At 46.9% G+C, this 22,045-nt stretch overlaps 1 protein-coding gene across 4 annotated transcripts in view; it reads left to right on the top strand.

The window, feature by feature from the left end:
- Positions 1 to 22,045, top strand: part of nalcn (sodium leak channel, non-selective) — a 120,744-nt gene that overhangs the window by 55,972 nt on the left and 42,727 nt on the right. For all 4 annotated transcript variants that reach the window (XM_035393209.1, XM_035393212.1, XM_035393210.1 and 1 more), the window contains exons 14-16: positions 4,238 to 4,429; positions 8,653 to 8,790; positions 10,555 to 10,629. In XM_035393209.1, the coding sequence (XP_035249100.1) occupies positions 4,238 to 4,429; positions 8,653 to 8,790; positions 10,555 to 10,629 (405 nt within the window). The remainder of the gene's footprint in view (positions 1 to 4,237; positions 4,430 to 8,652; positions 8,791 to 10,554; positions 10,630 to 22,045) is intronic.

The raw sequence follows: 22,045 nt of genomic DNA on the forward strand, positions 1-22,045 counted from the left end.
TTTTTTTTGAGTGTACAGAAATCGTGAAGGGTAGTTATGGCATTAAAAAATAAAATAAAACGAGACAAGAAAATACCCATTTTTTATTTCTCCCTATAAACTATGTATGGTTGTTTCTTGAATGATGGCTGTTTAAATATGTTTTTTTTTTGGATTGGATATTAAGAAGGGTTGGATATTAAGATTTCAGTTTAATTTTTCCCTCTCCCTATGAAGTGCATATAGTTTTGTTTTTGCCTGCCACACAGAGCAAAGAGCTGTGGCATTGATTTGAATAATTCCCCCCACCCCCCCACCCAGTTCTATATTGGTCAGGCACGGTTACATCTGAGACTTAATTCACACGCAGCCTTTTTATATGTTCATTAAGCACATTCAGTTCTTGCTTACAAGATGGCGGGGGCAAAACTTCAATCAGGGCCTGTTTGTGAAAACCCGGGGGTCCTTTAAAGGCAATCAGCTTTGATTGAAGCCTTAATGATAGAGGCCCGTCCACCTGCCTGTTTAGAAATAACACCTGGGCACTGAGTGATGTTGGGCGGGGGGGGGGGGGGTGTGGGGGTGCAAGGGGACCGGCAGAAAGAACAGGACGACCAGAAAATCCCAGTTCATCTCCGGGGCTGAGGATTCAGAGTAGATGTTTGATGTGGTGGCGTCAGTGAGGACCATTTGTTACCCCTTTGCCTTGCTAATTGTCCCTCATGCTTTCAGTTTTGTTTGAAAACGAAGCCCTTGTGTTGTGTTGTCCTCCCGAATAAACAGATCCACCTCCCCGTAAATCAGAGCTCTGTGTGTGACTGTGTGACTCAAGACTCCTCTCTCCCCCCCTCCCCAAATGTCAACTCTCAGCCCCCCTGCATTCTGTTCTGGAAAGTTCTTTGGGTTGTCGTTTTTCCTGCGTCTTTTGCTTTTCAAAGCCACTGAGAGCTGCTGAGAGCTGCTGCTGTTCAGCAGAAACATCAAAAAAATTGCCGAAATAATGGGTTCTTTATTTCGCTTCCAATTTTCCCGCCCGTTCGTCGGCGGAGTGCAGATTACGGAGCGATCTGCGCCCGGTCGAGTTCGGCGGCAAACAGGGACCTTCGGCGAGGGCTGTCGCTCGGCAGAAACGGACTGCTTCTTCCTTTTGTCGAAGCAGCCCAGAGTTCATCGTAAATAACAAAAGAGCCGTTCTCTTCCTCAAACGGCCAAGGGCCTCTTCAGCGCGCCGGGCGCCTCCTCCCCCGCTCGCTCGAGCGACGTGTTGACAAATTGGCTTTCTGAGTTCCTTAATCTCCGAGAGAAGTTTTGGGCCTGTGTGGTCCAGCTTTGATAAACTAAAAAAATATTGGGAGAAAACTGCGCGGCTCCGAACGGTCTGTAGGCCGGCCCCTTTAGTCCGGCGTCCGGCGCTGATCCCTTCTGGTCCCGTTTCAAATCCCGCCTCGACTGCTGATCTTCAGATTCTCCCTGATCCGTACTCCCTGTCGTTCCCCAGAGGTCCGCTCCGAAAATAGCCATCTTTTCATCTCTTTTTAAACTGCGCGGATCTCGCCGAGTTTCCCTTGTCTAATGGCGGTGCGATCAATCGCACTCCTCCAATCGCGCTCCTCCAATCGCACTCCTCCAATCACTCTCCTCCGATCGCGCTCCTCCAATCGCGCTCCTCCAATCGCTCTCCTCCAATCGCTCTCCTCCAATAACGCTCCTCCAATCGCGCTCCTCCAATCGCTCTCCTCCAGTCGCGCTCCTCCAATCGCTCTCCTCCAATCGCACTCCTCCAATCGCGCTCCTCCAATCGCGCTCCTCCATTCGCGCTCCTCCAATCGCTCTCCTCCAATCGCTCTCCGCCAATCGCGCTCCTCCAATCGCTCTCCTCCAATCGCGCTCCTCCAATCGCGCTGCTCCAATCGCGCTTTCCGCGAGCGGGAACGACCAAGCGGCGGTCACTTCCTGTTCCTTCTCGTCGGCCGAAAGGGTTGAGCAGGGCCGGTCTTGTCTTTCTTTGAAACGGCTGCTTTAGCTGTCTCTGCCGGCTCGCAGGGGGAGGCGTTAATGTGTGGCCGGCGTTTCCCTGCTAAAGGTCGGACGTAGCCTATTGCCGTCCAGTTTGGTTAAAAAATGGCACAATCGAGACGCCTGTCAGGAACGCGACCGATGCTCGGTCGTAATGCTGCGCTTCTCGAATCTCAACGACGTGTCTGGAATGTCTAATGGTGCACCCCCCCCCCCCCACCCTCCAGCACCCAAATCTACCCCTCCCCCCAGTCCACAATTAGCAGACAGACCACGTCTGAGGAGCGAAGTTGGAGATCGATGGGCGAGACCTGAAGCCAAACACAGAGGCGTGCGGCAGACTAAGTGCGTTTAGAAGAGCGGTGATGGAGATGGAGATGGACAGGGCCCAGAGGAGAGAGCCTTCCTGCCCTGACAGCCCCGCTGCTGTCCTGGTTTAACACCTGCCTCTGCTTCTGAGAAAGGCAGACGCTGTGCAAACATAGGAGCTGGGCTTCTGAGTATCTTTAGAGAACCTTAACCAATGATGACCCTGGAACTGTTCTGAATTTCCATGGTGAAATATAGAAAGGCGAAAGTGTGTGTGGGCGGTAGCAATGGAAGAATCGTAGGAGGGACACTGTGTGTGTGTGTGCGTTAAGCAGGGGTGTCCAAACTTAACGGAAAAGGGCCGGTGTGGGTGCAGGTTTTTGTTGTAACCCACCACTACTGAACTTTTTTCTAATAATTAACTTACCATGGTCTTAAGTGAGTCTTATTCCTAGGCTAGAAGAAAAATCCTGCACCCATACCGGCGCTTTTTGGATAAGATTGGACACCCCTGGCGTTATACTTTTAAGTTTGAGCACGCGTTTTGGGCGCAGTGGCACGCCCTGCCAGGCTAGAACTGAACCCTGACCAGCCACGGTTGGCAGCGCCCTCTTAAACGTGCCCGATACGCTTTAGCGTGGCTGAGGAGGGCTGGGTTTCTGTCAGCAGGGTCTTCCCCTCATGCGCCTTTCTGGTCTGCCTGGGATCAGTGGAATCACTGCTCGAGAACGGTGGACTGGAGCTCGATGTGAAAATCGATACTCATTCTCCGCCTTTGATGACGACCCTGACCAAGACGCATTGCCGACCCGGTGCAATCTGGACCGTGTGCAAATGGCAACGGGATATACAGCACCGCTATTTCAGAGCAGGGGAGATCGATGTTTTCCTTCGGACGGCGGCGAAACGGATGGCTTCTCATACGACGCGCTTTTATTTTATTCGGAGTCACGCCGCTGGATGAGGAGGAGTTTTATATCTCTCAATAAGGTTTTTTTTCGATGTTTATCTCGGTGTGTTTATGGGAGTGCCACGGCTTCAGTGCCCGCTATGCCATCCTGTTCCCTACGTTACGGTGCCCCCCCGCCCACCCCCGCTTCTCCTGCCCACCACGGGCTGGGTGCACACAAGCGTAGATCCCCAACGGCAAAGTTAAATACTCTATAACATATTTACGACTTCTAACAAATTAGATTCTTCAGCATGTGATTTATAAAATGGGAATACTGTATTGCATTGCAGGATGTGGCGGTCAATAACATAGTCTGTCGCAGTCTTGTTAATCTAATAAACTACCAGCATTTTGTAAAATCGCAGAATAAGGTCTAATAAAACAGACCAGTGATGTGCTATGTTTCACAATTCTAGGTACTACCTGATCTTACAGCCAGTTCTGGTGATACCGTATTTTAAATAGGCATAAACAATACAATAAATATGACACTCTTTACACTTGGTAAGAATAGCTGTGTGTTGGAAACACTGCCCCATATGTTGGTATAGGTATGTGGGATTGCTAGTTGGAAATAAGGGAGATTCTGTGCAGCTTTTCTATTGACATATGGTTAATAAACTAAATTGGAACATGCAAATACAGTATACCGTAGGTACAGGAGCTGGGCAGAATTTAAATCAACAGGAATGAACATGAGTCCACACACTGTAGCTAATGAAAACTGGTTTCATTTCAATAATCATCCTGTGGAGGACCTCTGTGATGCCTCTATGCAAGACATCTTCTGAGCATGTGCAGATGTGACCCTTTCGTGCAAATCGCAAAATCACTGTTGTCTACTCCTGCTCCTGAAGAGTTGTTGATTACAGATGTATAAAAGTTACTCCAGCTGCTTCGGGTAAGTATGACCTGAGGAGGTTCTGCTGGAAGGACAGGAAGTGAGCAGCTTTTTCTCATCAGTCTTCTTCCTGTCGGCAGGTGTTGCGGGTGGTGCGCCTGATAAAGATCTCCCCGGCCCTGGAGGACTTTGTGTATAAGATCTTTGGGCCCGGGAAGAAGCTGGGCAGCCTGGTGGTGTTCACGGCCAGCCTGCTCATCGTCATGTCCGCCATCAGCCTCCAGATGTTCTGCTTCGTGGAGGAGCTGGACCGCTTCACCACGTTCCCCCGGGTAAGGCCCTGCGCGTTCTTCCTCACGTCCCCTTCTGTTGTGTGTGTTATATCAGTGGTTGCCAAAGTGCAGGGATGGGGGGGGGGGTGTGCCCCCCCTAGGGGTGGTGCAGAGAGACAACAGGGAGGCAGACGGAGGGTCGAAGGAAAAAAAAAAAGTCAGTTAGAAACCAAAAACAAAATGGCTTCCTAATGGAAAAATTGTTCTCAGGCTTAAAAGAATTTCCCATTATCAAAGGCGGCCCTGACCGGGAAAAAAAAGTATGTGAAACCCTGATGTAATATAGTGATGTTCTCTGTTTTATTCTGGAACTTTCACGCTCATCCCCTGTTGATTCACGTCCATTGTTAGGCAAGGTAGGCCGGCAAGGTGCTGCGGCAGCATTTTGCAGCGACGCGGCAGGGGAATAGAGAAGATGTAGCACCGCTGCGCTCGCCTGTTAGCCGCCCCAGCGTGATTAAACCCGTAAGACTGCGGGTAATGTCGGCGTACAGACCTGCAGAGCCGCACAATAAGGCCTTGAGCAGCGATGAATAACGCCGGGAAGTGCAGACCAGGAACGCTCGCGACATGGCGGCTTCTCCGCCGGCCGACGTCCAGCTCGTCGCTGAGCTCCTCGAACCCGAGCGCTCCCTCGTCGTTACCCAGATCTCGTTACGCCTGTTTCTCCGCGGGACCCGTTGATCCCGCCGCTGTGGGGACCCTGAAGGGGGCGTGTAGCTGCCCACGCGCCCCTGGTGCGGCCCTCTGAAGCCCTGGAGATAACCGTGTTTACCCCGCCTCCCCAGCGAACAGCGCGCGGCTCAGCGCCGCCGCAGGAAGTGAGACCGGGGCTCGCCCGCGCTGAGCCTTCGTTCGGCTCCTCGGAAACCCTGAAAAAAGCCCCCCCAAAAAAAATCCTGAAAACTGAATTAAGTCCAGGGACAGTTTTTTTTTTTTTTGATGGGACGGGATGATATATTTTATCCGCAATCTCTGCTGCTGCTGCTGCATGCTTAATTTAGAAAATCACAGGTCTTGGGGGGGAGGGAAATGACAGGGACTTTAAAAGCAAATAATAATTAAAAAGAGGTAGGAGTTGCCTTTGAACTTCAGCAAGTGACAGTTAATTAATTTTAGGGAATTATATAAGCTAATTACTGCTTATGAGGTTCTCCAGAATGTTGAAGCAAATGGAGAATGCGGTGTAAAGTGTCAGTAATCAAGCGCACGCCATGCTTGGACCTCAGGTTTATTTGGACAGCGCCGACTGATGCTGCTCTTTGTTCCAGTGACATCACGATGCACGATTAGGTCCTGGTGAATGTGCAGCAATTTAGTGCAGCGGTTTAAAGTAACGTAACATAACAATGAGAACAGGCCATTCATCCCAAAAAATCCTCACCATTTTCCTGACTAAATTAGTGCTCTGATTACCTACAGGCTAGATAGTATCTGACACCGTATCAAGCCTGGTCTTGAAAATCCCTGGAGTTTCTGCCTCTACTACGTGACCTGGCAGGCTGTTCCACACTGGAATAAACCTGAGGCTGTACGCTGCTGGACGGTGACTCAGCACACTGGACTGAGGGATGTTTCCTGAGTGAACACATCCCCTGCCCCACCTGGCTGCTGCACCTGTGCGTGTGAGGAGAAGCCGGCTCTGGAGGACGGGCGGGTGTGTCTGAGCTCCTCTTTAAGCCGGGGGTACACCAGGCCGAGGGGCGCTCCGGAGTCTGCCAACAACAGGGGTGTGGGGGGGGGGGGGGGGTCTCACTGGCACTAATGAGGAGCCATCTGTCCCCAACTTTCTGAGGAGGTGGTCACACTGCACCGACGGTCTCTGAGTGTTTGCATTCTCTGCTGGAGGCGTGCAGTCGACACAGAAAGATAACACACAGCGAGGGAACAGTGAAGAAGACGTCCGAGTCGGATTCCGAGCGCAATCTGCAATCAGCCCTGGCCTTATCAAACGCAGCCTTGTTTGTGACAGAGAATGAAACAGAAGAGGAGAAGGCGTGGGAGGCGTTCCGTGTGGGCGAAGCTGCAGGGTGCTATCAGGAGTCTGTGTGACATACTGGGGGCGGGGTGGGGGGGGGCTTAGGGGGGGGACAGATTGCAGATTTCAAGAGTTTCCCCCGGTTGTTTTACCAGCCTGTTCCACATGTTAGAAGAGTCGGTGCACACACACACACACACACACACACACACACACGCACACACACACACACACACACACGCACACACACCCCCACCAGGCCCCCCCCCCCCCCCCCCCCCCTCCCAATCAGGTGCCACTTCCTGGAAGGGGATGGTGTGTTTTACACGATGCTAAAAGCCTCATTTCAATTAGAGCACCCCCCCCCCCCCCATCAACCCCACAGAAATGGCATTCAGCAAGAGCGCCCCCTTGCTGTGTGTCAGGTGTAGCACAGCAGACAGGGTTCCTCTTCTGCCGCACCCCTGCGGTGCAGAAGCACTCGTTCCAGCCAAACTGGGTCAGGGAGGTACGCCTGTTCCTTTCTGCACTGTCACTGCTTCCTCCCAATAAAAACAGAAAAAAAACAAAATCAACACCTGCTCCACACCTGGTGCAGTCATCATGCTGGGGAGCCCACGCTCTGATAATGGTGTGATACTCAGGGTTACCTGTGTGAGCGCACACCTGTGACGTGTGGAGTGCAGAGCTAATTCTGGCTTTGGACTGAATGTACAACTCAAGCCAAAAGGTCTGCACGCTTTTTGTGAAAACGATATCTACATTTTAAATAATATCGAACAGCTGACTGTAGTGTATACAGCATATACAAAGGAATAGAACATGATTTCTACAGCAGAATGACCCTATGGTAGAATTGGCATAGGAAGTGATCATGCTTTGGGAGGGAAATGCATTTACTAATTAGTGCAGGTAGCTGACAAGAGATTCCAGTGCGTGGTTACACCACTTCAATAAGCACACCTCTTGCAAAAACCCGGCTGTTTAGTATTCAGATTTATTCACAAGATAACCTGCTCACTAAAGAAACGCAGCATTAAATGGAATAAGTGACAGTCCTTCACTGTAATACTGTCGAAACACAAAGAAAGATTCCATTAGTATTGCCTTTTAAATAAACCACAATCCTAACAACAGCCTGTTATTACCTGCATTGCATTCTGGACATTCTAACCCCATCAAAAAGGCTTTTAAACTAATGGTACGCTAAATTTAAGCTTTTAAACTAATGGTACACTGAATTTAAGCTTTTAAACTAATGGTACACTGAATGTAAGCATTCTCAAGGTATAAGAGACGGTCTCTACCTGCCCATCAGAGACCGTATGTGAATATTTCACTCTTGTGCCCTGACAGAATTTTCTGGAATGAATACGTTTAAGCTGTTTTTTTAAGTGGCCAAAAACACAAATTTCCTATGCATAGCATTAACTTTAATGAGTGTGCTTTAAAAAAAAAAAAAATGGAATCATAATCCTCTTCAGCTATACCCCTAAAAAGTTACGCATTTAAAGAATCAATTTTTCAAAGATTTACGGGTGGTCTCTGCTGAAGGATCAACAGAACAGATTTAGTGGTACCATAAAAATCCTCGCTTTTATTATGGGTAACACCCATTTATTCTGTTGCAAGAACAGAGTGTGCAAACTGTCGTCTTCCTCACGCGCACACACACACACACACACACACACACGTATGCACGCACACACTTAAGTGCAAACAGAAAAACATACATGTATACCTACACTCGTTCTCTCCCTCTCAGACACACGCACACACACACACACACACACACACACACACACGCAGTGTATTATGAAATAACACATGAGAAACGACGGGATAAATATTGCTGGTGCTTGCAGAAAATGGCGTTGTCCTACATTGTGACACACATACATTCTGCTTCAGCACTTTTATTGTTTTCCAAACATCCTCCCTCGCTCGGGGGAAGTGACACGGGACCTCGCTCATTCGGCATGACCGTTCCGGGAGGAATTCTAACTCCCAGATACATGCAGCAGCCTTTCAGAGGCACAGCCGATTATCCCGTGCAGGCTATGAACCCGCAGCTCCAGTCAGCGCTCTGACGCCCCTGCAGTGCGCCACAAGGCCAGGCCCCAGGAGTGGTGCATTGTGGGCTGCTGGGGCTGCGTTTGGGGCTCCAGTCTCGTACATCACGGTTATCCGCTGTTCCGTGAGATGATGTATGTTCTCTCAGCGCTGCTCTGCTTCTGCTCCGCAGGCCTTCATGTCCATGTTCCAGATCCTCACGCAGGAGGGCTGGGTGGACGTCATGGACCAGACCCTGGTGGCGGTCGGGCACATGTGGGCCCCCGTGGTGGCCATCTACTTCATCCTCTACCACCTGTTTGCCACCCTGGTAAGCACTGACCCTTTCCCCACCGCCTACGTGTCGAAACAGTCAGCCTAAGGGAGTCGGTTTAGTTTTATGAGCAATTGTTTGCAGGTGTTCTTTTACTTCTTCGTTAGAATTGGTGATTCAAGATTTTTTTTTTTTTTTTTTAACTTTCTGTAATCATGACTCAATTATAACACTGTAAATCCCAAATTAACATGATGAAAAAATTGAATCCTTTGCAATAGTGTATATTTTCAGCTTGAAAAAAATATACCGTATGAAGGAAAATATAATTGAACAACACTAAATGTAATAGAGCTCAATTATAATTTGTGTTTATATGCTAAAAAGAAGCTGTTCTCCATAGCGAAGTTCAGTTGTATAAAGATATTGGCATCTACAAATAATTGTAACAGTTATCAAGTAATTGAATTGTTATCACAATTAAATTACATTTCATTTACATGGATTTTTGACTTTGATAAGTGTATGAATATCCTCAGGTAGTCCAGGAATCGTGTCTGGTGAGGGCATGAATGAATAGGCGTGATTTCATATTTCCTTTTATAAAAGTCGAAAGCCAATGTTCCATGATTAAGACTAGAAGACATTTTGTATAGACCAATGTAGCAGTAACCGATTTTGAGAGCTGTTGACGTCACAGCCCTCATTCTGACAAATCGAACAAGCCCCCGTCTCAGTAATCCTCATTAAGCGTTAATTATGTGGAACTGAGTGGCTGACAGTTAAACTGCTCCAGGGCTGAAATTTTTTTGAACTAACTTTCCAACAGCTTTCAAAATCAAATAAAACCACGCATAAAATGGGAAGGAGGTTCGCTCAACTTTGAATAGCCTACACATCCCGACCGTTAATAATAATAATATGCGGAACATTTGCGGCGGAGCAAATTCAGAGCCGTCGGGTTGTTTAAACTTGGCGTTGTTTCCGCGGATCACGTCCTCGTTGATGATACTAATCGTATTACGGCGCTCTTTATCTTCTGATATTGACGGTTTGAACTGCGGAGAGTGCGAGAGCCTGACTCTCTCTGCCTTTGCTGTGCGTTAGCGCTGCGGTTGAGTTCACGCCTGCGCGGTGACAGATTGTTTGTGATCTGCTAATGACCGCGCCAGATGTGCCGCCTGCTCGTTACTGAACATTATTAATGCGCCGCGCGCGGAACGAGCTCGGGGAAATGCGTCTCCACGCAGCCCCGATACCGGGCAGGAACTTTCTGGAAGCCTGGCCCAAAATTGCATCAATAACCCCGAATCGCATCATCATCAGAGTTTTTATTTATTTATTTATTTATTTATTTATTTTTATATAACATGTATTAGTTGGTCCTCCTCTTTTTACATCTAATGAAAGTACATTTGTAACTGTCAAGCGCCAGAACAAAGTCTTTAAAAGAAGAACTGAATTTGATCTTGGCAGTACTTTTTTCTATTTATTTCACAAAGTATAACTCCTTCTTTAGATCTTGACCTTCTTTATACTGAGTGACAGAAGTTTCTTCTTTGCAGAAAGCACTGCATTAATACATTGGCTCTTTATCTCCATCACATCAGACGTTTTCTATTCATGGTGCTTGTGGGATTGGGCTGACCGCTCTGGAGTTATCTGTGACACACAATGGCACTTTTGAAACCTTTCTGGAGAACCTATGGCCTGCAGAAACATCAGAGCAAAAATGAATAATAATATGTTTTAAAATGAAAATATCGTTGAAAATATTGCCTTTGCAATTGTCATTTACTGAGCAGCAATTTTGTCTTTCAGATTTTGCTAAGTCTTTTCGTCGCTGTGATCCTAGACAACTTGGAGCTGGATGAAGACTTGAAAAAACTCAAGCAGGTATGTGGTGGGTGTTCCTTGATTCCCCTGAGTGGTCACACATCTCTTTGTAAGGCGTCTTATCGGATGGCCTTTAAGAATAAGAATAAAGATGACTTTGCTCATTTTATTTTAATTCCGGTACAGCAGTGGTGCAGTAGCTCATGCATATGCTGCTGCTCGTGACCAGTATCTTCATGACTAGCATGAAAGGTTTTCGTTTAATCCAAATAACAACAGGAATGAAATTAGCTGCTTTATGTCCTGTCAGGAATTGTTAAAGGGCTTTCTAGGGTTCTAAGAAAAAGAGGCCAGGGGTAATTGACTTGCATAATTTGAGTGTCATTCTTCATTTTTAAAATTTGATTTTTATTCCTAACGCTTATCAACTTGTTCCACGGAAGCAAAGAGCAAGTGAAGCGTGTACCCAGACAGACACGGTTTACAGAGTGTCATCAAAAATAATCACCGGTTGGATTGTTCGCAGAAATATAGAGGTGTTGCTGTAATATTACGCTGAGCTCCTGTGAATTCAGATCAATGCAGTATCTGTAACCTTTTTAATCGGAGCGGATTGTTTTTCTCTCAGTCTGGTGCATGGTCTTTGTTTATAAACACAAGGGGGTACAAGATTGTAAAAATGCGAGCTCACGGTCTTCTCTGTGGCCAGTGCAAACTGTGGCGGACGCCTTTTGTCCTTCGTTTGTACTGTCTATCTCGCTTGATTTATACTGCAGTGAACGTGAGTATTATTCACCTGTACTTTAACTTGGCCGCAGAACTATGACTCTCCCAAGTGGTTAGTGTGAGAGAACAGGACTAGCAGTATGTTCAGATGCATGGCTTCTGGGTCCAATTTTTTTCTTTTTCTTTTACCCAAATCTTTTTGGATAAAGATGGAGGTTTCCTTCAGTCAGGCCTTCCATACCACATCAAGATCAGCTTCTTGTGGGGGGGGGAGGGGGGGGGGAGCAGACCGGATCTTTTCTGCTCTTAACTTCTCAATCGACCGGTCGTGCCCGTGCTCGATGTTTCCGGGTGGCGAGTCATTTATTTCCGACACAGCTGACTGATCTGGCGCTCTCTCTGTAAAATTGCCTATTTTACAGGTACCTGGAACACAGGTGGGAACCTGCCATAAATAGAAGGGGTGTGTGATTGCTTTCCAGGAATAGATGGGGCAGTGCCGCCGTTCGGCGAAGTGCCAATCGAAGGGCTGACCTTCGTCCCAAAGTGATTTGTGTTTACTGAAGTGAAATAAAGAATCCTCGAGATGAGTTTGTCTTTCAGCGCGTTTGTCTTGGGGAGAGGCCGGACACCTTGGGGTACCCTTGACAGTGTTCTGTGTGATTCCCTGTCTGTCTGTCTGTCTGTCCGCCTGTCTGCCTGTCTGTCTGTCTGTCTGTCGGCCTGTCTGTCTGTCTGTCTGTCGGCCTGTCTGTCTGCCATTTTGTTGGTGGGTGAACGGAGTAACTGGCAAAGCTCTGGATGGATTCAGATGCGGGGTTTGGCACGGAAGCACAGGGGGTTGCTCCTGGTTTGGGAGCAGGGGTGGGCACTTGGGGTCCTGGAGGGGGACTTAAATTGGTGATCATGAATGGGGGGAATTTGGGGGTGGTGCATGATCCCCTGCCTTGCAGCTGATGGCGAGTGCCATACCCTGATCCCCCCCGAACCCCACCAAACCCCCCCCGTGCCCCAAACTTCTTCCCGTATACTTAGGACTAATAGGGCAATTGTTATATTTGCTGGTTTCATGCACCTTACTGAGAGTAGTTGTCATTTTCATGAGTGGTTTCTTTTTTTTAACTGGTTTTTATAGATAATGTAACATTTTTAGTCTTTTCTCTGAAATATAACTAGTTGTTTTATGAGTGTTCTTTCGCATGACTGTTAACAATTTTTATGGCAGAAGTCACCAGATACTTTAATCCTGAGAGCATTTGACTGGTCATGCAAACATTCTTTATGTTCTTAATTTTTCATAAAAGCTCTCTTGCTGATTTATAAATATGTGGTAAGAGCTGAACATATGAGCCAGACATTAAAGTCATATAAACATTAAATGTTTTTTTCTTCAATGCATTTGCAGTCAGTATGACACGGTACGCTGATCACTGGGTAATGATACTGTACGTTATAAATCCTTTAGGTTTGAATAAACCTCCAGAGGTATCAATGATCAGCACATGCATTCACGATTTTCTAAATTAGCTTTTGATTGATTCATATTTTGTACGGTGGAGTATGTTAATGCCCTTGATTGTGCAATCATATTTTCTCAGTCTGGTGAACACAAAGATAAAAATAATCACCATGCCACAGTTAATGTGAAATAATTACTCTCCAAATTAGTACTGATGAATAATAATAATCTAAAAAAGTTTTTGGGTAAAGCTTCAAACAGATTCTGAACACTCAAGTTTTTTAATGACATTTGTGGTGGTCAGGAAAGTCGAACACTTCTGTTTGACTGGTTGCATAGTGCATTGTAGAGTTTTTATTATTATACAGAACGTCTATTTTAATGTTAAATGCTCTTTATGGATGTTTGCTGGAGAATGAACGGAGATCAAAGTGAAAGTGAATTGATGGTAACCAGGCAACCACTGGGCAGTCTTATTTAAAATTGCGTACGGAAGACAGGCGTGTCCTGCTGGGAAAGACCCCGGTGGTATTATTTCAGAACATGCGGACCAGATGTCCTGACAGAAGTGAGCTGGAAGACTCGTGATCTTTCCAGCAGTGCTCGACTGTATGCATTTCCATGTCTTATCATGCGATGATGCGATGTGTCTGTGCTACGCAGCGCTCAGTGTGTTTCGAATGGCCTGCACTATGGCCTGTGAGATTCCGTTCCTGAGAATTTAAAGCACACCAACCTAGGAAAACTTGTTTTACCACACCCAGCTATTGTACAGAACATGCGTATTTTACCAAATATACAAATTATTCAGTTAGCTTGTCCTGGCCTACTGAACCAATTACTCAACAGGTTGGATTTAGTCCCTTTGTACTGTGGTGTTTTTCCTCAGGTTTGAGTAAAGAATCTATTAAGTGTTTTTTTTGTTCTTTTCATTTTGACCATTACATTGTTTTTAGTGAAATCTGAAATGAACATTAATCATGTGTGACAACTGAAACACTTGGAAGTTGAAGACAAATAACATAATTGTTAGACACGGACACTGGATTTATGGCAGTTCTGTCAGTTTAATATCCAGAGACAATAGAAGCTTAATATTAGTGTTTGGTTGGTTGCAGAGAATCATAAGTGCGTCAGTTACACATAGCTGAAGTGGAGAATATGTATCGTTTTACTTGCATAGTCTGGTAAACTCAAAATGTATTATAGTCTGCATTTTAGTCGTGGCAATGGTAATAAATAACAACAAAAAATAATAGCAAAATATATCCATCTTGGATGAGAATGCAGACGGGGTGTATGATGAGAATGCAGACGGGGTGTATGATGAGAATGCAGACGGGGTGTATGATGAGAATGCAGACAGGGTGTATGGTGTGAATGCAGACAGGGTGTATGATGAGAATGCAGACGGGGTGTATGATGAGAATGCAGACAGGGTGTATGATGAGAATGCAGACGGGGTGTATGATGAGAATGCAGACAGGGTGTATGATGAGAATGCAGACGGGGTGTATGATGAGAATGCAGACAGGGTGTATGATGAGAATGCAGACAGGGTGTATGATGAGAATGCAGACAGGGTGTATGATGAGAATGCAGACAGGGTGTATGATGAGAATGCAGACAGGGTGTACTGCAGTGACGAGTCTGGTTCTTACGTGCGGTTTTCACCCCATTAGAAGTAAGCTGCAGCTCTGCCGCTGGTTTTGCATGAGCGGAGCGAGGCCCTCTCCCTGTGGAGAGGGAAGCCCCTGCTGTGCGTCTGAGATTATTTATAGGGGGACGCCCCCGCTGCGAGCAGCCGGCGTGCGGCAGGTCCTCCTCCCGCGGTTTGATGGCTGTCTCTGACGGCACCCAGCGCCTGAGGAGGCTTATTTAAGGGGCTGTAAATGCGCCCATGGCAGCCCAAACGAGTATATCAGATGTGCAAACTGACAGCTCCCTATGGCAGCTCGTGCTAGTATTAAGGAGGAAATAAATTCTGATTGGCCCTATGAAAACCAACCCCCCCACGCACGCACGCACGCACGCACGCACGCACGCACACGCAGACACACACAGGTAATATATTCTTTTTCTCAGGAGTCCCGCAGAAGAGCTGGACACATCTTAATTTACCTCCACCTCGAATAAGTGCTAGTAGAATGAGTTCTACCTACAGTTGTGCAATGACTGCACAAATAGGGCCCTTTAAGTTGAAGGGAATATGTGCTCTGCACGGGCAGCCCATTCTCTGTCATCTGCTTGATGCCCTCTGACAGCCTATTTAACCACTGGTGAAAGTGGCAATTTTTAGATCAGCGTGAATCTCAGGTGTTTTTTTTCCCCCCTTTGTCTTGTTCTCTATTTCTTCTGCGTATGAGAGCAAGTGTGTACAAATTCTGTCTAGACGACCGCAGACGAATGCAGTCTGGTTTGGTTCCGTTCAAGCAGCTTTGAACAAGGACATTTTAATCCATGCAATCATTCTTTGGGTTTGGAGACATTTTCTGCCACCAGTCAAAAGAAATTCTGGGTGTAGGCTGGTGGCAGCAGCAACAGATGGCCAACTTTTGGAATCATTTTATTGCCATTGCCAGACAAATAAATAATAACCTAATTGAAAAAAAAAAACCCTGTAGGCCATCTGTTTTAGGCTGTGAAATTTTTTTCATGAAAAAACAACCGTGCCGTAAATCAAGCCCTGCCATGATTTAATTGCGAGTGCTGGTGGGTTGTCCGCATTGTGTGCGAGTGGGTTATGGGCCCATAAACTCGTTGTAACACCAGCAGACAGCTCTGTTTTGTGGGGACCGCTCAGGCCCTCGCTGATGCTGTCCCTCGGGCTGGGGCTGACTGCCGCGTGGCGAGCTGCCAGGACCTCTGCTGTTCTGCGATTTACCCACGATGCATCTCTGCGTCTCCCGGAGGTGACGGCCAGAGAAGAGCCTGTCCACTTTGGGTGGAGACAGCTGTCTCCATTGGCCTCTCTGAGGGTTTGTGTGAAGGAAGGAATGAATGTGTAGTGCCTTGTCAGTGTCTTTCCCATGTTTGTATTTATTATTTTCTGTCGCAATATATTGTCTCCAACTCATGTACACTTAAAAAAGAATGAACGATTACCTAAAACTAATAAAACAGTGGATTTCTTTTTAGTTTTAACTAAACTTTCACAGAAATGAAATTTCACAGAAAATATCCCTGAGTACTGCTTCCCACGTTTATTTGAGCCGCCTGGCAACCAAGCTAATGTTTACCTGGCTAGTTGTGATTACAGAATTTAAACCACACAAAATGTAGGGTTATATGTGAAATGATAATAAATACATTTTGAAATATATTTTTGTTGGCCACAGAAACTGTATTTGTATAAGGAATGTTATTATTTTGCACGTGAGCACCAGTTAACATCCAAAAGACTGAGGCAGGAACACGTGTGCACATCCTCACATCAGAAGTGTGAGATAATATTGACCAATGGGGAGAACCGATAATGAGGGGTCTGGAGGCATGAAAAATTAGGCTGTGAAGAAGAAGATAAGAAACAGGAAGTAGCCGCAGGTCGGGAGCTCTTTTGCTGTGTGACTGAGCGGAGCTGTGTCAGAATGGCGTGCGTCTGTAGGTCAAAGGTCAGAGGTCAGAGAGGTTAATGTGTGTCGTGAGTGACAGTCTGTGATCGGCGTTGTCATCTCTGTTTAAAATCCCCGAGGAGTGCCAAACTCTCAGAGCCGTGGCAGCCAAGGGGCACACCTTGCCAGTTTGTAACCTGGTAACCGGGCAGATGGCGTGCGGGCAATCCCAGCGGCCCCCCGGAGTTTAATAATCGGGTTTTTTTTTAGACTCTCCTGGCGTGTGTGGTGTCATTTCGCACGTGCTGAGCTGCACTCTGACCTCCGCTGATTGGCTACCGCTGACCTCGGAGGTCTCACGGTCGCCCCTGGGGCGCTAGCGTTAGCGTTTTAGCCCTCAGGGCCAGCTCGCTGAGGAGTCTCTTCTTACCGGCCAGATTTTCATATTTCCTGTCTGTTTTTTTATTTTATTTTTTAAATTAGTTTCAATCAGTATTAATTGGCTAATTTGCTTGTAGGTATTGTGCCGTGTACTTGCCTGGCTACACCCTGGTTCAGCTTCTGCACTTATTTATTTTCATTCATTAAGCATGTTTATTGGCTGTCCCAATTCAGGAGGATTTAAGGCATTGCCATTTTTTCCCCCATCATTTTCCAAAGTGAATTGTGGGCAGGATTCATAGAGACTGCTATTGCCAAACTGAAATTATGCTAAATATTGTATTGGTTATATCATATTCTATTAATGTGTCTTGATGGATCTTTTAATGAGTGTTCTTTGCTTCAACTCTCATAGAATCAGCTTTAAATAATAATAATCGTAATAATTTTATTTATATAGCACCTTTGATACTAAAATTCCAATTTAAAAAACACTTCGCAGAATAAATTAACACAAGACGGTAGAAAAATACAAACACAAATGAATAAAACATTTTAAAAAGACATATGTACTCAGCGGCATATTATAGAACAATTAACAGTGAGGAAATGTATAAACAAAGATAAAAGTACAATCGTCTAAAAGGCATCGTAAAAGAAGTCAGATGGCTCTTTAAATGTGGCAGACTAGGAGACTGATCTGGCTGGGCAGGGTGTTCCATGTTGTAGGGGCATCGCAATAAAGGGGAGCTTTTTGCTCTTCTCTCTAATTTACCTTTGGAATGCATTGGAGACTTGTCTACAGGAGATCTGACGGCGCATTTGAGCTGATAGCAGATGAAAAGGTCAGATATTCTGTAGTCTGGCGCCGGGCCGGTTGAAGCTTTAAAAATCATTAAAAGAATATTTAAATGAAGTCTGAACCTCACAGGCAACCAGTGCAAAGATCCAAGAACAGGAAGTGATATGGTGCTCTCTTCTTGGTCTGTGAATAGTTTACTATAGCTGGCTGTAGCTGGTCAGTTGTGCTACTTTAAAAATGTTGCGTCAATATTATAGTTTTGCCAAGTGTCTGGAATTTGTGTCCAGATGGGGCCACCTTATTAACAGGGCATCAAAGGTCCCGTCTAAGAGGTTTTTGGGCTTGTTATTGTGTCCTCAGTTTGGCAGTAACCCTAACCATCCAGTGCTAATTTTACTGTGATTGGAGGAATATAAACCAATGTAATTGTGTTATTTTAATAATGGCTTGAATTTATATTGTGCTTTTCCCACACTCAGAATGCTTTACAGAGATGAGGGGAAACTCTCCTCAACCACCACCAATGTGTAGCACCCACCTGGGTGATGCACGGCAGCCATTTTGCGCCAGAACGCTCACCACACATCAGCTGAGATGGAGAGGGAGAGAACTATTTTTGCCCAATTAATTTGCACGAGGGTGAATTGATGGGATAAAATTTTTCTTGTAAATATTATATTGTTCAATGTTAATCTAGTGCACAATGTACCAACATTTCTACACGTTTGTAATGCCAGTGCTAAAATAAATTAACTCTGATTTACATCTCTCGTCAGTCAGCACTGTAGTACAGGCACACCATTAGTCTTTATATCGGTGCCACAGCGCAATACCCTGAGACAAAAAAACAAAAAAGAAAATGGCGGTAAATTATTCCACGCTGATGGATTACGTGCGTGTGTTTGTTTTTCCCTCTCTGTAGGCGCCGTAGGTGTGAGTGAGCAGTTCGTTTAAATGCATCTCCTGACAGAGGAGCGTTTTTCAAATTATCGGAGTGACCCCAGTATTATTCTGATGAAGGCAGCCCTCTCTGCTTCCCAGACAGGAAGAAGCGCGCGACGCCGCCCGCGGACAGGAAGTGCGTCTATAAGAGCGGTGTTGAAAGGCGGGGGCCCCCGATTGCTTCGTTAAGACCGCGCTCCTCTGCGTATCGATTGTTTTTACCCAGCAGGCATTGCGTGGGCGGAACGCTGGAGTTGTTCGCTCTCGCGGCGGCTCTGACGAGCGGCGAGGCTGTGTCACGCCCAGGCTGTCGGCGAAAAGCCTAATCGAGAGCGTGAGAGATGGAGAAAGAAAGAGAGAGACGGATGGAGAGAGAGAGCGAGCGAGAGAGAGAATGAATGAATCTTTAGATGGGTGTGTGTCCTTCACCATCTTGTCGTGTCTGAGGCAGGAATCTCTTGTTTCCGATTCACTGACATACCCGTATGTAACAGTGCTGTCCTATCACGCAATGTGTTTATTTTATCCCCCAAAAAAAATAAAAAGCCACTCTAATCCACTCCATCTGAAATCACATATTCGGTGTTTAAAGGCTGCTGATAGCGCATCTAAGTAAACAAGCCGCGGTGTGGTGAAGATTTGTGGGCTTCGCGTTTAGTTTGGGAGACTCTGACCTCAGATTCGAGTCGCGCCGGGTGTAAACATTCCCCGTTTTGTAGCCGCAGCCTTAGCACACGGATTTAATTTGTCGTCTTTATTTTTTCTCTCCTCCCTCCCTCCCTCGCTCCCTCCGCCGCCGCCGTTCGCCCAGAAGGATCATTAGCAATGATATCAGACAGGAGCTGTGAAGGTGGCACTAACGAACCTCTGGTGCACTGCACACAATGCAGATCGGGGGGCGGGGGGCGGGGGGCGGGGGGGGGGGGGGGGGAGGGAGGAGATAACAGGAAGTGTTTAATAAGCTTCTCTTTGTTCCTCTGTCTGGATTTGCTTCCGTCTCTCTCCTCTCTCCTTTCTCCTCTCTCTCTCCTCTCATCAGCGCTGATTGTAATTATGCATTTGCTGCGTGAAATTAGCTTTCCCCGGCTACAATGAAACGCACACGGAGGAAGCGTATGATTTTAATGAAAATGACGGGGGGGTGGGGGGGGGGGGGGGGGGTGAGGTTGTTCCCAAGGCACGGTAGGAGGGGAAAAAAGTCCCTGTCTGTGTCACGGCGTCGAAACAGGATGCAGACCCGACAATGTGAAGGAAGGAGGAAAAAAAGAAAAGGAAAACGGAATTGCTTTGTGAGGAGATGTTTTCAGACGTGTGCATCTGTGATCGGCTGCTTTGGGCTGTCTCCGCCTCCTCCAGCTCTGTGTTCTTCTCCGTGGCAGGCAGACCTTTCCCCATCCCCTGAGAACATTTCGGCGCGCGACCTTGTCCAAGGTCAGAGAGCTGAAGCGCGCCGTGCTGCCGGCTGCTTAGGGCCATTCCACAGGAGTCTTGTTGAGAAAATGATCGGCAGGAGAAAGAAAAAGAAACGAACATGATAAAATAACCGGCGAAGGGGTTGGGAAAAAAGCAATCTCTTTAATGCACAAGGAGAGAGAGATATGCGGGGGGAAAAAAGCAATTGTTGTGGAGAAAAAGACCCACGCAGGTCCACACAGAAACAGAACTGACCTTGTGACTCACCTGAGCATACAGTACATCCGCTGAGATTTATTTATTATATTTAGAATTTTGAAAAGACGGCCCGATGTATTGGCAATTTTATGAAAGTAGACATTCAATTATTACTTTTTTCTCTGAGCAGTTATATTAGTGTGAACGAATTTCCCCTTTTTTTGGAGAATACATCTTTGCTGTTTATTGTATACAACCTTTTTTGCTGTTCTGTATTAACAGGGTCAGTAATTTCAGTGGGCGCTGTGTATAAGCAAGGTACAGTAGGCATTAATGAGTACCTCCTGTAGGTGTGACTTATGCTTTTTGTTTTTGCACAATATTTTCTTTTTTTGGCGTTGGACTCAGGACTGTTGTTGGCGTGAAGTGTTTAGGAAACGCCGCCCTTGACGACCCGATTGCCAACGTGTCTCGTTCTGAAGGAGTCGGGTCAGCGACCGGTTTCAAAACAAATGACTGCGGGCGGCGAGCGAGGCGGGTAATGTGTTGCGAGGGCGATCGATAAGCGCTTATTTCGCCTCGTTTTGGCGGACGCACGCGCCCCGGACAGTCGAACCGTTCCCTCAAGTCTTTAATGGGACTCCACTGAAGCCTTGAACCGGAAAGCAGGAGGCCGGTCGCTCCATCGATCCAGATATCAGAGCGTCAGCAGCCGCCGAACACTGTCCCGGATGGCAAGAGACATCGGGCCGGATCTGGGCCGATTCTGGACCGGAACTTGGCACTGCCGGGCCGGATCTGGACCCGAAGTTGGCACTGCCGGGCCGGTTCTGGAGCGGAACTTGGCACTGCCGGGCCGGACTTGGCACGGATCTGGCCCCGATGTTGCTCGTTATCTGGGGCTCCACCAGTCGGAACGCACGCGGTCCAGTGTTCACCGAGACGTGACTGTCACTCTGTGGTTTTCTGCAGACTGTGGCAGGAAAGGGAATCTCTCTCACCCTCTGGGTATGTGTATCGGTTGTTTCTGATGGACGTGCTTGTGAACTGGCTCGCTTGCTGGTGTCCCATCAGGCCTAGCTGCATTAGCGCAAGGCACTTCAGGCCTAATTAATAAGCCACGATCAGACACTACACGTGTGACGCTAATGGGTAAACAATGCTGCCATGGGTACCATCAGTGGTTCATGTCCCTGGTGTAGTCTCCGAAGAGCCTGTGGCACGCAGTTCAGGTCCCTTTTTGTTTTACTTTTATTTTATTTATATATTTTTTTGGCAAACAGACAGGGCCTTTTATATCGTAACACATCACCTTGGCGGGTTTCTCATATTTATTTGTGTGTTCGCGCTGACGTGGCCGTGGTCTGAAGCTGTGTTCCCGCTCCTGCGATGTGAGGAACTGACGGATGTGGCGCGTCGAGCGATTCATCCCGCGATTCGACGCCCGCGAGCCAGACCTCCGGGGGAGGCGCGGAGAAGGAAGGCGACACGGGAAATATTTATCTCCTACTGACAAAAATCAAAATGGGGGGCGGGGGTGGGGGGGGCGTGTGCCAAGTGTAAGGTCCCAGCGATCGTCAGACACCCTCTCTCCAGGAGAACGGGCAAGCTTGTTTTGTCATGTGCAGCAGACCGGAGAGGCTGTCACGAAAGGAGGCCATAAAAATAAAAAATAAAGAAACGAGAAGAAGAAGAAGAACGGGCATCACAACACATTTGTTATCACTCCATTTGCTGGGGTGTCAGGTTTTGATGTCTTGCCTGGGTAGATAATGAAACAGAGGTCTTGTTTTTGTGGTTTTTATTTTTATATTCCTTGTTTACAGATTTGATTCTCAATCCGGTGTTGTAAATGACTGTGGCAGCTGGTGGAGTCGCAGTGGGTCAGAGGGTAATATTTACATTAGCAGGAGAATAAAAACTTGCACAGTAATAGCAAAGCAGGTGTTTTCAGGTGAAATGGAAGGAATTTAACACCGTCTTCAAGGACACCCTGTCTTTTTC

This window comes from Anguilla anguilla, chromosome 15 (genome assembly GCF_013347855.1).
Source record: "Anguilla anguilla isolate fAngAng1 chromosome 15, fAngAng1.pri, whole genome shotgun sequence".
In the NCBI taxonomy this organism is placed as follows: Eukaryota; Metazoa; Chordata; class Actinopteri; order Anguilliformes; family Anguillidae; genus Anguilla; species Anguilla anguilla.